This window comes from Pecten maximus, chromosome 18 (genome assembly GCF_902652985.1).
Source record: "Pecten maximus chromosome 18, xPecMax1.1, whole genome shotgun sequence".
NCBI classification, from domain to species: Eukaryota; Metazoa; Mollusca; class Bivalvia; order Pectinida; family Pectinidae; genus Pecten; species Pecten maximus.
The window spans coordinates 27,764,294-27,780,442 of NC_047032.1; the positions used below are offsets into that span (position 1 = coordinate 27,764,294).

The following is a 16,149-nucleotide window of genomic DNA, read 5'->3' on the forward strand; positions in this document are numbered from 1 at the left end:
ATTTTCCTTTGAGTTGTTCTCTTCTGAAATAAGAATTGCTTCCGGTTTCTCACATATCCTGCTATAAATGTTGGAATGAATACTCACTGCTTTTCAGCAGTTTCAAGTACATTATTTCTGGTAGACCGCGGCTATCTGTTTAGCCCCGAGGCTCGTACTATTCTTATCAAACCATGGATCTCTAGGTAGGTATCGTAGCCAGTTTTCCTGTCGACACTTTACCTTATATTGCATTATTCTGAAGCCAAGCTTTTCTAAGAGTGTGTAACTCTAGGATTTTCCACGGCTTCCTTTATGGACCTCACATCATGACCTGCGAAGATGTTCTTTCCCACAACAGGTTGTTTGTGATTTGAAATGAATATTGTGTGTCTTCTTATCTCTCTCCTGGTCTTCCTCAGAATACACTCAACCTAAGTCAACGTAGCCATATTAAGGATACTGGACCCGCGATTATCACTCCTACATATATATAAGCTTGTTTATTTGTCTTTAAATAGTTTTTCTCTCCTATTGTTCATTTTTTCATTTATACGTTTACTCTTTGCACAACTTACGCCATAACCTCGCCATAACCTCGCCATTCCATTTACCCATGTTTCTGACATTGCCTGTATACTATAGTCAGGTATAAACTTCTTCATCAAGCTTTGGCCTCACTATTCTCTGTAACCTATTGTTTTTCTCTGCGTGCCCACTCACATTCCCCTCACTGCCATTTGCTGGAAATTAGGCATGATCTCACCAATGATTGTGTTTGGACACCTGGCTGGGTTTCTCACCACAATCCTTGTTGACCTCTGTGTTGATGATGGTCTATTAATGGATTTTTTTCAGTGTTATTTCTAGGTATTAGCGCTTTAGTCCTTTAGTCACCAAGGAGACACAGACGGATGAAACAGCTGTATGGTACAGTTCATGGCTCCTCATGCACTGAATATAAAATATGAAATATGAATATATTTACCTGAACGTTGTACTGAAATGTTCCTAAATCATTATACTGTATGTAAACCGACGATAACACTATAAAGCAACATATACAGCTGGGCCCAATTCTTTTGAAATCAGATACATAATTAATTCACTAATAGAACTTTTTATAGCTTGTTCAGTGATAGAATTTGTTCTGTGATAAAACTTGTTTTAGAACGTGTTCCTTCATAGAATTTGTTTTAGAACGTGTTCCTTGAAAGAACTTGCTTTAGTAATTGTTTAGTGATAAAACTTGTTTTAGAACGTGTTCCTTGAAAGAACGTGTTCCTTGATAGAACTTGTTTTAGTAATTGTTCAGTGATAGGACTTATTTTAGAACATGTTTAATTATATCACTTGTTTTAGAACGTATTCACTGATAAAACTTGTTTTAGAACGTGTTCTGTTATAGAACTTGTTTTATAACTTGTTCTTTGATAGAACTTGTATTAGAATTTGTCTAGTGATAGAACTTGTTTTTTGTCTTGTTGAGTGTGAGAACTAGTTTTAGAAATTGTTCCTTGATAGAACTTGGTCGTTGGTAGAACTTATTTCAGAACCTGATCCTTGGTGGAAAGTGTTTTACAATTACTATTTAACAAGAGGAATAATATCAGTACGAAGAACAGAATGATCTTATAAAAAGACTCTGTACATATTTAAGGATTGATTGTCAATTTTGTTGCGTGCATGGACTGATGAAGGGAAGTGAACCTCGTTCACAGGATTATATTAACGCATTATATTTTCGTTAACCAAATTAAAAACTTCGCCACCAGATTGCAAAATTCGGTCACAACGGTGTGACGTAAGTATGTCATTTTGTAACATTGTTATACTTATCGTACATGTGTGCACAGTAGTGGAACAGCAGACAGTCAGCTATTCTCGTCGCCAAGGCAGCACAAAATATAGTCCCACACACGTTTTGATTATTACGATGTTGATACACATAAATACGATATTTTCAAGGTAAAATATTCATTTATAACAAATATTTATGATATTGTATAATAAAAACATAGCAATACCCATATAGATACGAATTTTAAGTGCAATGTTGACAGTATAGTGTGTGTGTGATTTGGTCACTCGAGACACAGGGACTCGGTTAAAAAAATGATGTGATGCAGTCTAGCCGGGATATTCAGAGCTCGAGAAAAAGTGTAACAATGTGGATTTTAGTCGCAGGTTAGCTGGTGATGTACATGGTGTTCTTGAAATATTGGATTTCATTGTCGCACTGGCGTTTTGGTATGTAAATTCTGATAATAGTAAGTAAAGAAACATTGATTTGAAAATTGGCGGTATTCGACGGCCGGAAACTTGTGTCCTCCATATGTTTAGATTGAGTCAAATTACGACAATAATGTGTCCCTGTTCTCGATATAGCATACTTCTGCTACCAGTCTGTTTTTTGTTGTTAAATAGTGTTTAAATTGAGGTTCATTTTCTGTGACCACTGAAATGGTATTAAGCATGGCATTTGAGATACAGCTAACGTTAGACCTACTGCGCTACGTAGGTCATGAGCTCGGTGCTATCGAGAGTGTCAGTGTTCTGTCAGATCCTGTTTTCTAAACTGTCTGCATTATACTGGCATTTTTATTAGCACATAAAGCGGCTATTCCACTTGTGTTCATATACGTTTATAACAATGTTACACAATTCACAACATGAAAGTGCATTCAAGTCTGAGGCGGTACAGAACTCGATCGCCATTGTAAACTCAGTGAATGTATTCACAGTCCGGCAAGAAAGTGATTCGTCTCTCAGAACAGAAGCAAGCGACCCAAAATCTTCAACGGGAAATGAAGTGATCTGAGTTTAGTATGTTCATTGAGGCGGAGCGAAGTGAAAATGTAAATATATCCACTTCTGCCTCATATCATTGCTATAATTATATTTTAAAACCACAACATCCGCTTTCTTTCCTCACTGTAATTAATATCTTTTATTTTTACCTTTTTCTCTCCTCAGTCCCCAAAACAAATTGGTTTGCCGATGCGCAGAAGGAACTACAAAGAAGTCTGCGTGCACAAAGAAACACAAACATTGCTAAAAATGTGATATTATTTGTTGGTGACGGGATGGGCGTCAGTACGGTTTCCGCAGCCCGGATACTCAGGGGTCAGCTGCAGGGTCGTCCAGGGGAGGAAACTGTACTGGAATTTGAGAAATTTCCACACGTAGGGATGTCTAAAGTAAGTACTCTGGTCTTCGTGTTGTTGAAACATATCAATTTATCGATACAGTTGTGATGTCATCCATTGTTGGTTGCGTACTATCACGTGTAACAGTCAAATAAGTTACCTGTATATGTCCAATAAGTCGTCTCGCACTTTTAAAAAAAGAGACATAGAAATACCAATGATGAACCAGAAACCCACATGACAACGTTAGAGTACCAATATCCGGTGTCATTAACACATAGCGGTATAGTAAACGGGATTAACGTGGAAATACCTACAGTAGACCGTAGGATAGTAGTCTTAATCAAATGACTCTATTCAGTTTTGTGAAAATGTTGATACGGACGGAATACAACATCGATTTGGGACTAAATGGGTGTTTTGAGGTAAATAAATATATCATTTATCCATATATGTAAGAGAAGTATTATGTCAAGCCCAATTTTATTGTGTTTGCACCAAAACCTTAGCGACATCAAACAGTGTCGGATAATTCCACGTTTTCTACGGCAGCTTATTAGGGCCAATAAAAAAAATATATTATCATCATACTTTATTTCCTCCGGTTGGAGATTTTAAATACAAGGAAATACGCTTCCGTACTTTTCATATAGTACTGCCCCCTGGGTTTCGACTAGGGGTATAAGTTTGTGGTTGAGGCTGGGATTGGGGCTTTCCTCCATTAATAGTGTTATACTGATTAATACTATAGCTACTTCCTCTCAACATGGCGAGGGATTATTTTGTGAAGAGCGTTTATTTAGTGAAGTTGGCGTCCGGGAGAAACAAAACTTATTTTACCCGTCTGTGTGCATCTGTCTCGAATCGATTCTTTGGTGTATAACTCTATTTTATTGTCCCGTGGACAAGGTAAACGTATCTCTTTGACCGTTACGCTGTATCAAACCATTTCGTTTTGTGTGTGTGTGTGGTGTGTATGTGGAGTGTGTGTGTGTGTGTGTGTGTGTACGCTGATAGAGCGGGGTAATCGCAATGCACTCTGGGATAGATATGATCCATAAATCACACGTGACTTGTTTCAGACGTACGCAAACGACTTACAAACTCCCGACTCAGCTTCAACAGCCACAGCAATGATGTGTGGAGAGAAAACAAACGGATACACGGTCGGGGTTAACGACAATGTCAAAGTCGGAAACTGCTCCAGTCAACCCGGAAATGAACTGCGCTGCATTACGGATTGGTTCCAAGATGAGGGTTTGTTTCCTATGACACTATCTACTTATATCGTTTTATATGGAATGAAAATTCATTTAAGATCCTGTATATATCTAATTCGTATTTTTCCAAATCCTGTCGTTGCTTTTAAAATTAATATCACCTCAGAGAGTTTGACAGATTATGATAAGGTACTTATCAGTTATCAAAATTCTATGTTAATGAAGTGTTCAGCTGGTGCACTCGCCGTCTATCATCGGTACACCGGATCACTACCCCAATGGATAATGACATTGTCAAATGTACATTTACCTATTACACCTTACAAACGCCATTTCAAACACATGCAAGGCAATTAACATCAATTAAAAATGTGTATATCATATGGATTGTATATTAAAAGTTATCAATAGCCATCAAAACAAATCAAATCTATAAATGAAGTCTTTTATAATATGCTACTGTGAGTCCGTATCGTCCTACGCTCGTTTCGAAGGTCATACAAGGAACTCCGTAAAAACGTAACTTTGTTATATTATATCCATAGTTATCCAAAATATTCAATATAAAATAAACTTTTGAAAAAAAGGAAATGGAAAAAAGAAATATTAGACGGACGGAGACAACGACTTAGAAGACAAATAAGGCGGAATGTCTTTGAAGGTTCATCCAAATTGTGTTTTAATGACATATTGATTTGTTTGAAATGCACCGATATAGCTTAGTGAAACATTGGGTCAGACTTTGACTAACACAGTTACGTCAGATGAGAAAAACAATGATTTTCTTACCCCATGTCAACGCCGTGTTCTTCGCTGTTCGCCTCGAATGTAGCTATATCCGGTGTACGGTGTTAGACAGTGGCACTTGAGATGTTATCCTGCGTGTCGCGTTTAAATTCTCAGTAGCCGGTACACACGGATATGATATCCTCTTCCAATATAAAAAAATACGAATCTGATTAGATGATCGACTTGATTAATATACGTTCTGTATTTGCACAATTTTGTTTTGCACTATTTTGATTTTCCTGACATCACTTATGTACGGAATTCTACACTTTTGGCCAGCTTCATCAATTGGCATATACTATGACGAACAATACCTATATCATAGGTGCATTTATTTGTGTGTACCTTTAATGCAATCCTCTTACACTCACTAGTATGAAAAACGCGGACTATTTCTAAATACACCATACTTTTTATTGTGTACTAATGCTCCTTAAATCATCTGGATTAATTTTCTTAAATCTACCTGTTTAAATACAAGTGCATATTGTCAAATTCTCGTGTCGCAGGACGATCATCTGGGGTTGTAACAACAACGAGGGTAACCCATGCTACGCCGGCAGCTGCCTATGCTAAAACTCCCAATCGGAATTGGGAAGGCGACTCCTTGATGGAGGGCTATCCCTTAGAAGGATGTGGCAAAGACATTGCACATCAACTCGTCTTCAACTCAACGCTTAAGGTATTCTTTTGTTTTCATTCCCGATGAAAGAAGTTCGGTTCGGGGATCTACTCATTCCTTCACACGAACAGTAAAACATACAAGCTTTCTACATCATCATAATTCTGGAAAACACAAAGATATTTGGTCCAGATTGGCCTGTCGTGTTGAACTTCTATTACCATTATGGTTACAGATGAGTCGATATTCATATAGGCAAAAATAGGTATGGTCAAGTTACCTCACACGGTTTTACGTAATGTATAGGATTCACGGAAACATCATCGAATATATTGACATATACCTACATACAATTGGAATCGCCTACTTTATATATTATATCAGTGTGGTTAAGGTGTCCCGACACTTTAACACTAGCCCTCCACCTCTGGGTTGCGAGTTCGAAACCTACGTGGGGCAGTTGCCAGGTACTGACCGTAGGTCGGTGGTTTTTCTCCGGGTACTCCGGCTTTCCTCCACCTCCAAAACCTGGCACGTCCTTAAATGACCCTGGCTGTTAATAGGACGTTAAACAAAAACAAACCAATATCAGTAGGTAAACGCGACAATTCTGGTCAGACTATGTCAAACCCTTTATCTGTAAGTATGCAACTACATCAATTAAACACAAAATCACAATGGATATGGTAATTACAATATCAGCCATATTACTGTAATCTACTTTTATTTCGCGAATACATGATTGCTCATCTACATGCAAGGCTCTTATATCGGTGCCCGACAGTTTGGTTGCCTTTCAAAGGTGTTGTTTCCCTATAAAAGGATTTTTATTCGCGATTGACTCTCCTTGCGTATTAACACGAAAATAAATCCCTCGTGAAATATAAGTGATTTACAGTAACACAAATATGCATGATGCTTGTCATTCTGAAGACAGCTAAATAAAAGACGCCGTGAACATGTGAACGTTTGTGTCACTACAATGATAAAAAACCTGTGGCATATGTTGTTACTTTAGGTTGTAATGGGAGGCGGACGGGTATTTTTCCGTGACAACACTACTACTGACCCAGAATGGGACATTCCAGATTTCAAACGCCGAGATGGATTGGACCTTGTGGCGGTAAGTCAGCACGAATCAAATGGACCATCAACTTTTTACAGTGTTTTGGTTTATTCAAGACTTTCAGAATTTTTATTATCTAAAATCTTTCAGGGAATCAATTGATCTAAATGTCACAGTTGTTGGATTTATCCAAACTTTACAGAGGTTTGTTTTATCTAAATCTCACAGAAATGTGTCACCTTGTTGATTTACTAGGAGTAGGGGCTAATATGTTTATTTTTATTAAAATTAACCAGAAACAACCGCCTGTGGTACCAGTGACATTTGACCTTTGACCTCATAAACAATCCCAAACACGCTGTGTCGTTGGAAAGCATTGTGTAATATTTGATTGTATTCGTTCCGATGAAACATCAACTAATAGGCAAATTAACATTTTCCTGTCGATAGTAACTTTGTACTTGAACTTTGACATTTTGACGGGTAAAGAAATCACAATCAAGCATTCCAAAAAAGGAAGCAGGGTGTTAATTATGAGGTTGATGAATGCATTTAAACATGTGTTATTATCCGGAAGATAATTCTCAACTGTTTTATTATCTGTACATTGCGATCCAGGTTTTCATATAATTTAATACACGATTTGTCACTATGGCCATGTCAGGGTATCGGGCCGATTAACTTTGTGATCATGTCAGGGTATCGGGCCGATTAACTTTGTGATCATGTCAGGGTATCGGGCCGATTAACTTTGTGATCATGTCATGGTATCGGGCTGACCATCACTATGATCATGTCAGGGTATCGGACCGACCATCACCGTGATCATGTCAGGGTATCGGGCCGACCAACACTATGATCATGTCAGGGTATCGGACCGACCATCACCGTGATCATGTCAGGGTATCGGGCCGACCAACACTATGATCATGTCAGGGTATCGGGCTGACCATCACTATGATCATGTCAGGGTATCGGGCCGACCATCACTATGATCATGTCAGGGTATCAGGCCGACCATCACTTTGATCATGTCAGGGTATCGGGCCGATTAACTTTGTGATCATGTCAGGGTATCGGACCGACCATCACTATAATCATGTCAGGTTATCGGGTTCACCATCACTATGATCATGTCAGGGTATCGGACCGACCATCACTATGATCATGTCAGGGTATCGGACCGACCATCACTATGATCATGTCAGGGTATCGGGCCGACCATCACTATGCTCATGTTAGGGTATCGGGCCGACCATCACTATGATCATGTCAGGGCATCGGGCCGACCATCACTATGCTCATGTCAGGGAATCGGGCCGACCATCACTGTGATCATGTCAGGGTATGGGGCCGACCATCACTATGATCATGTCAGGGTATCGGGCCGACCATCACTATAATCATGTCAGGGTATCGGGCCGACCATCACTATGATCATGTCATGGTATCGGGCCGACCATCACTATGATCATGTCAGGGTATCAGGCCGACCATCACTATGATCATGTCAGGGTATCGGGCCGACCATCACTGTGATCATGTCATGGTATCGGCCAACATCACTTTGATTATGTCAGGGTATCGGGGGGACCAACACTATGATCATGTCAGGGTATCGGGGGGACCATCACTTTGATTATGGCAGTGTATCGATCCGATTATCACTACACCATTGAAGCGTCCTGTATTAAGAACGTGGACATGGACCAGTGGTATAAGGTGCGGATAATCTTCGCTTGACATCTAACATTTAGTTTTAGTTTTACTTTGTTAAACGTCCTATGAACAGTTAGGGGGTAATTTGAGGAGGGCCTGGTATATCCACTCAGCCAACATATCCTATTTCAACATTGGGGGTAGGAACAATAGAGAACAATAGGCACTAATTACAGGTAAGTTATAGCCTGTTTTGGAGAAGTAATTGATTCTCAGGTTACCTGTGTTACCTGTATTACTTCTCCAAAAACAGGCTATTATTATTCTCTTTATTTCCTCCACAAATGAAGATTCACAAATAGAATAATTACATCATACAATCAACATATAAACAAGAATAGTCTGAATATACATATACAAAGTTATTTCACACACAAGTAATTATATTGAAACATCAATTGTTAGCAAATTGGGTTATATTTTTAAGCATTTCATTCAGAAAATTTACATTTGCTAATCTTACATATTCGTTGTCTTCGTTAGACATGTCATAGTCTAACTTGCTTCCTAATAAAGCATTAACTAGTTCAAAATCTGATAAATTGTGAAGGTACGCAATAAAATCAATACCCAACACATTAAATAAAAAACACCATAATTTATCACGAATAGCAGTATTCTTTTCACAATGTAGAATTATATGCATTAAAGTATCGTTGTATAAAATACCACAGTAGTGGCATAAAGCCATATGGTTCAACATACGAGATGTTGTACATAATTTTATGATACAGTGTATAGATTTATAATACTGAGGATATTTAATAGCCAATTTCCATAAATAATGTGGTTTAATCTTAGAATGAATAAATTTAAATCTGAAAAAGTCATTATGGTTATGCATACGTTCTAACCATGCAGTTTCCTCTACTCTATATACATTTTCATTGACACTTTTTTTCCATTGTAGTTTCCCCGGAAAATACCCTAGCTTTATATAGTCAACAAAAGTCTCATACAATGAATATTTTCTTAAAATAGAAATAATGTCGGGTATAAATCCCTGTTGTTTTTCGTTGTTTACAATGAACATAAAAAATCTAGTAATAAATATCTTGTGTACTAGCATACTATTATCGATATTATAAATTCGTCCCAGAAATAATAATTTCTTGATATTAATATAAGATTCAATACTAGTCCAGCCAAGCAATGATACAAAATAGGATATGTTGGCTGAGTGGGAAGACACCGACAAACCACCGACCTACGGTCAGTATCAGGCAACTGCCCCAACTCGCAACCCAGCGTCTAACAACTTAATGTTTGTCTGCAACCACATTCCATTACAAATTGTATTCATGTATACCATAGAAATGGAATTAATCCTCAAAACCTATGTTAAACAGGAATGGAAAAAGATGAACAAGCACAAACGGGCAAAATATGTTTGGAATAAGGCCCAGTTTGACAAGGTGGATCCCTCCAAAACTGACCACCTTCTCGGTAAGTTATCCATCTGTGAGAGACAAGCTTTTGGTTGATTGATATTAACATAATTCATACCTTTGTCAATCTAATATATACTTATATCAATTTGATATATACATATATTAATCTAATCAATACCTATATCTAATCTAATCAATACCTATGTTTACCCAATTTTTACCTACATTTATCCAATCTTTACCTATATTAACCTAATTTATGCATACATTAACCCGATCTATACATACATTAGCCACAAATATACAAACATTAACCCAATCTATAGATATATTAACCCAATCTATATATACATTAACCCAATCTATACATACATTAACCCAATCTATACATACATTAACCCAATCTATATATACATTAACCCAATCTATACATACATTAAACCAATCTATAGATACATTAACCCAAGTTATACATACATTAACCCAATCTATAGATACATTAACCCAAGTTATACATACATTAACCCAAGTTATACATACATTAACCCAATCTATACATACATTAACCCAATCTATATATACATTAACCCAATCTATAGATACATTAACCCAATCTATAGATACATTAACCCAAGTTATACATACATTAACCCAATCTATACATACATTAACCCAATCTATACATACATTAACCCAATCTATACATACATTAACCCAATCTATAGATACATTAACCCAATCTATAGATACATTAACCCAATCTATAGATACATTAACCTAATCTATATATACATTAACCCAATCTATACATACATTAACCCAATCTATACATACATTAACCCAAGTTATATAAACATTAACCCAATCTATAGATACATTAACCCAAGTTATACATACATTAATCCAATCTATAGATACATTAACCCAAGTTATACATACATTAACCCAATCTATACATACATTAACCCAATCTATACATACATTAACCCAATCTATACATACATTAACCCAAGTTATACATACATTAACCCAATTATACATACATTAACCCAATCTATACGATACATGTTAACACAATCTAAAGATACATTCAAACCCATCTATTATATAACATTAACCCAATCTATACATACATTAACCCAAGTGTAGACATACATTAACCCAATCTCTACATACATTAACCCAAGTTATACATTACATTAACCCAATCTATACATACATTAACCCAATCTATATATACATTAACCCCAATCTACATCCATTAAATACTAACCCAATTATAGATACATTAACCCAATCTAAATACATTAACCCAATCTTAAAATTACCCAATTATACAACATTAACCCAATCTAAATACATTAACCCAATCATAATACATAACCCAATCTATAGTACATTAACCCAATCTATAATACATTAACCCAACTATAATACATTAACCCAATATACATACATAACCAATTATACACATTAACCCAATCATAATACATAACCCAATCTAAACATTAACCCAACTAACTACATTAACCATTATACATACATTAACCAACTATAATACATTAACCCACATACAACTAACCCAATATAATACATAACCAATCTAATAATTAACCAACTATAATACATAACCCAATATAAACATTAACCCAATCTATAATACATTAACCCAATTATATAATACATTAACCCAATTATATACATAACCCATTTAATACATTAACCCAATTATATACATTAAACCCAACTTAGAATTACCCAATCTATACATACATTAACCCAATCTATACATAATTAACCCATCGTATATATACATTAACCCCAATCTAGATATACAATAACCCAATCTATAGATACATTAACCCATCTATAGATACATTACCCAATCTAGATATACATAACCCAATCTATACATACATTAACCCAAGTTATACATACATTAACCCAATCTATAGATACATTAACCCAATCTATACATACATTAACCCAATCTATAGATACATTAACCCAAGTTATACATACATTAACCCAATCTATAGATACATTAACCCAAGTTATACATACATTAACCCAATCTATATATACATTAACCCAATCTATAGATACATTAACCCAATCTATAGCATACATTAACCCAATCTATACATACATTAACCCAATCTATACATACATTAACCCAATCTATATATACATTAACCCAAGTTATACATACATTAACCCAATCTATATATACATTAACCCAATCTATATATACATTAACCCAATCTATACATACATTAACCCAATCTATATATACATTAACCCAATCTATAGATACATTAACCCAAGTTATACATACATTAACCCAATCTATGTACATTAACCCAAGTTATACATACATTAACCCAATCTATGTACATTAACCCAATCTATACATTAACCCAAGTTATACATACACCCAATCTAACTACCAATTACATATAACCCAATCTATACATACATTAACCCAATCTATACATACATTAACCCAATCTATAGTACATTAACCCAATTATAATACATTAACCCAATCTAATACATTAACCAATCTATACATACATTAACCCAATTACATACATAACCCAAGTTATAATACATTAACCCACAAGTTATACATACATTAACCCAAGTTATACATAACAATTAACCCAAGTTATACATACATTAACCCAATCTATATACATTAACCCAATCTATAGATACATAACCCAATCTATATATATTAACCAATTATATACATTAACCCAATCTATAGATACATTAACCCAATCTATAGATACATTAACCCAATCTATACATACATTAACCCAATCTATATACATTAACCCAATCTATGTACATTAACCCAATCTATACATACATCAGCCTAATCTATACATACATTAACCCAAGTTATACATACATTAACCCAAGTTATACATACATTAACCCAAGTTATACATACATTAACCCAAGTTATACATATACATTAACCCAATCTATACATTAACCCAATCTATACATACATTAACCCAAGTTATACATACATTAACCCAATCTATACATACATTAACCCAATCTATACATACATTAACCCAATCTATACATACATTAACCCAATCTATACATACATTAACCCAATCTATACATACATTAACCCAATCTATATACATTAACCCAATTATATACATACAACCCAATGCTAAATAGATACCATTAAAAATACATTACCCACATCTATACATACATTAACCCAAGTTATACATACATTAACCCAAGTTATACATACATTAACCCAATCTATACATACATTAACCCAATCTATACATACATTAACCCAATCTATACATACATTAACCCAAGTTATACATACATTAACCCAATCTATAGATACATTAACCCAATCTATACATACATTAACCCAATTTATACATACATTAACCCAATCTATAGATACATTAACCCAATCTATAGATACATTAACCCAAGTTATACATACATTAACCCAAGTTATACATACATTAACCCAATCTATACATACATTAACCCAATCTATAGATACATTAACCCAATCTATAGATACATTAACCCAATCTATAGATACATTAACCCAATCTATATATACATTAACCCAATCTATACATACATTAACCCAATCTATACATACATTAACCCAATCTATAGATACATTAACCCAATCTATACATACATTAACCCAATCTATAGATACATTAACCCAAGTTATACATACATTAACCCAATCTATATATACATTAACCCAATCTATACATACATTAACCCAATCTATACATACATTAACCCAATCTATGTACATTAACCCAAGTTATACATACATTAACCCAATCTATACATACATTAACCCAAGTTATACATACATTAACCCAATCTATGTACATTAACCCAAGTTATACATACATTAACCCAATCTATACATACATTAACCCAATCTATAGATACATTAACCCAATTTATACATACATTAACCCAATTATACATACATTAACCCAATTATCTATTACATACATTAAACCCAATTATAATACATTAACCCAATCATAGATACATTAACCCAATTATTACATAACATTAACCCATAAAATCAGTTATATACATACCAATATACATACATTAACCCAATCTATACATACATTAACCCAAGTTATACATACATTAACCCAATCTATACATACATTAACCCAATCTATAGATACATTAACCCAATCTATACATACATTAACCCAATCTATGTACATGATCCCAATCTATGTACATTAACCCAATCTATACATACATCAGCCTAATCTATACATACATTAACCCAAGTTATACATACATTAACCCAAGTTATACATACATTAACCCAAGTTATACATACATTAACCCAAGTTATACATATATTAACCCAATCTATACATACATCAGCCTAATCTATACATACATTAACCCAAGTTATACATACATTAACCCAATCTATACATACATTAACCCAATCTATACATACATTAACCCAATCTATAGCATACATTAACCCAATCTATACATACATTAACCCAATCTATACATACATTAAAAAAACCCAATCTATATATACATTAACGGCAAATCTATATATACATTAACCCAATCTGAAGATACATTAACCCAAGTCTAATACATACATTAACCCAATCTATATATACATTAACCCAGTTCTATACATACATGAACCCAAGTTCATACCATACATAACCCAATCTATAGATACATTAACCCATCTATATATACATTAACCCAATCTATACATACATTAACCCAATCTATAGATACATTAACCCAATCTATAGATACATTAACCCAATCTATAGATACATTAACCCAAGTTATACCAACATTAACCCAATCTATGTACATTAACCCAATCTATACATACATTAACCCAAGTTATACATACATTAACCCAAGTATAATACATAACCCAATCTTACATACATAACCAATTATAATCATAACCCAATCTATAATACATTAACCCAATCTATAGATACATTAACCCAATCTATACATACATAACCCAATTATAATACATTAACCCAATTATACATACATTAACCCAATCTATAGATACATTAACCCAATCTATAATACATTACCCACATAATACATTAACCCAATTACATCCAATACATTAACCAATCTATAATACATTAACCACTAAAACTTACCCATTAGAACATTAACCCAAGTACTAACCCATACATTAACCCAATCTATACATACATTAACCCAATCTATACATACATTAACCCAATCTACATACATTAACCCAATCTATAGATACATTAACCCAATTTACTACATTAACCATCTATACACATTAACCCAATCTATACATACATTAAACCCAATCTAACATCATTAACCCAAGTTATACATACATAACCCAATCTATACAGACATTAACCCAATCTATACAACATTAAACCAATTAACATCATTAACCCAATTATACATACATAACCCAATCTAACATACATAACCCAATCTATACATACATAACCCAATCTATAGTACATTAACCCAATCTATAAACATTAACCAATCTAATACATTAACCCAATTATGTTACATTAACCCAATCTATACGATACATTAACCCAATCTATAGATACATTAACCCAATCATAATACATTAACCCAATCTATAGATACATTAACCCAAGTGTTATCCATTACATAACCCAATCTTATAATACATTAACCCAATCTATACATACATTAACCCAATCTATACATACATTAACCCAAGTTATACATACATTAACCCAATCTATGTACATTAACCCAATCTATAGATACATTAACCCAATCTATACATACATTAACCCAAGTTATACCAACATTAACCCAATCTATATACATTAACCCAATCTATAGATACATTAACCCAATCTATACTACATTACCCAATTAACATTACCCAATCTATACATACATTAACCCAATCTATAATACATTAACCCAATCTATAAACATTAACCCAATCGTATACATACATTAACCCAATCTATAATACATTAACCCAATTATACATACATTAACCCAAGTCTATACATACATTAACCCAAGTTATACATACATATAAACCCAATCTATACATACATTAACCATCTATACACATTAACCCAATTATACATACATTAACCCAAATCTATACATT

At 34.2% G+C, this 16,149-nt stretch overlaps 1 protein-coding gene across 1 annotated transcript in view; it reads left to right on the forward strand.

The window, feature by feature from the left end:
• Positions 1 to 16,149, forward strand: part of LOC117316196 (alkaline phosphatase, tissue-nonspecific isozyme-like) — a 44,619-nt gene that overhangs the window by 8,174 nt on the left and 20,296 nt on the right. The window contains exons 2-6 of the mRNA XM_033870717.1: positions 2,956 to 3,179; positions 4,211 to 4,385; positions 5,647 to 5,819; positions 6,778 to 6,882; positions 9,894 to 9,990. Of these exons, the coding sequence (XP_033726608.1) occupies positions 2,956 to 3,179; positions 4,211 to 4,385; positions 5,647 to 5,819; positions 6,778 to 6,882; positions 9,894 to 9,990 (774 nt within the window). The remainder of the gene's footprint in view (positions 1 to 2,955; positions 3,180 to 4,210; positions 4,386 to 5,646; positions 5,820 to 6,777; positions 6,883 to 9,893; positions 9,991 to 16,149) is intronic.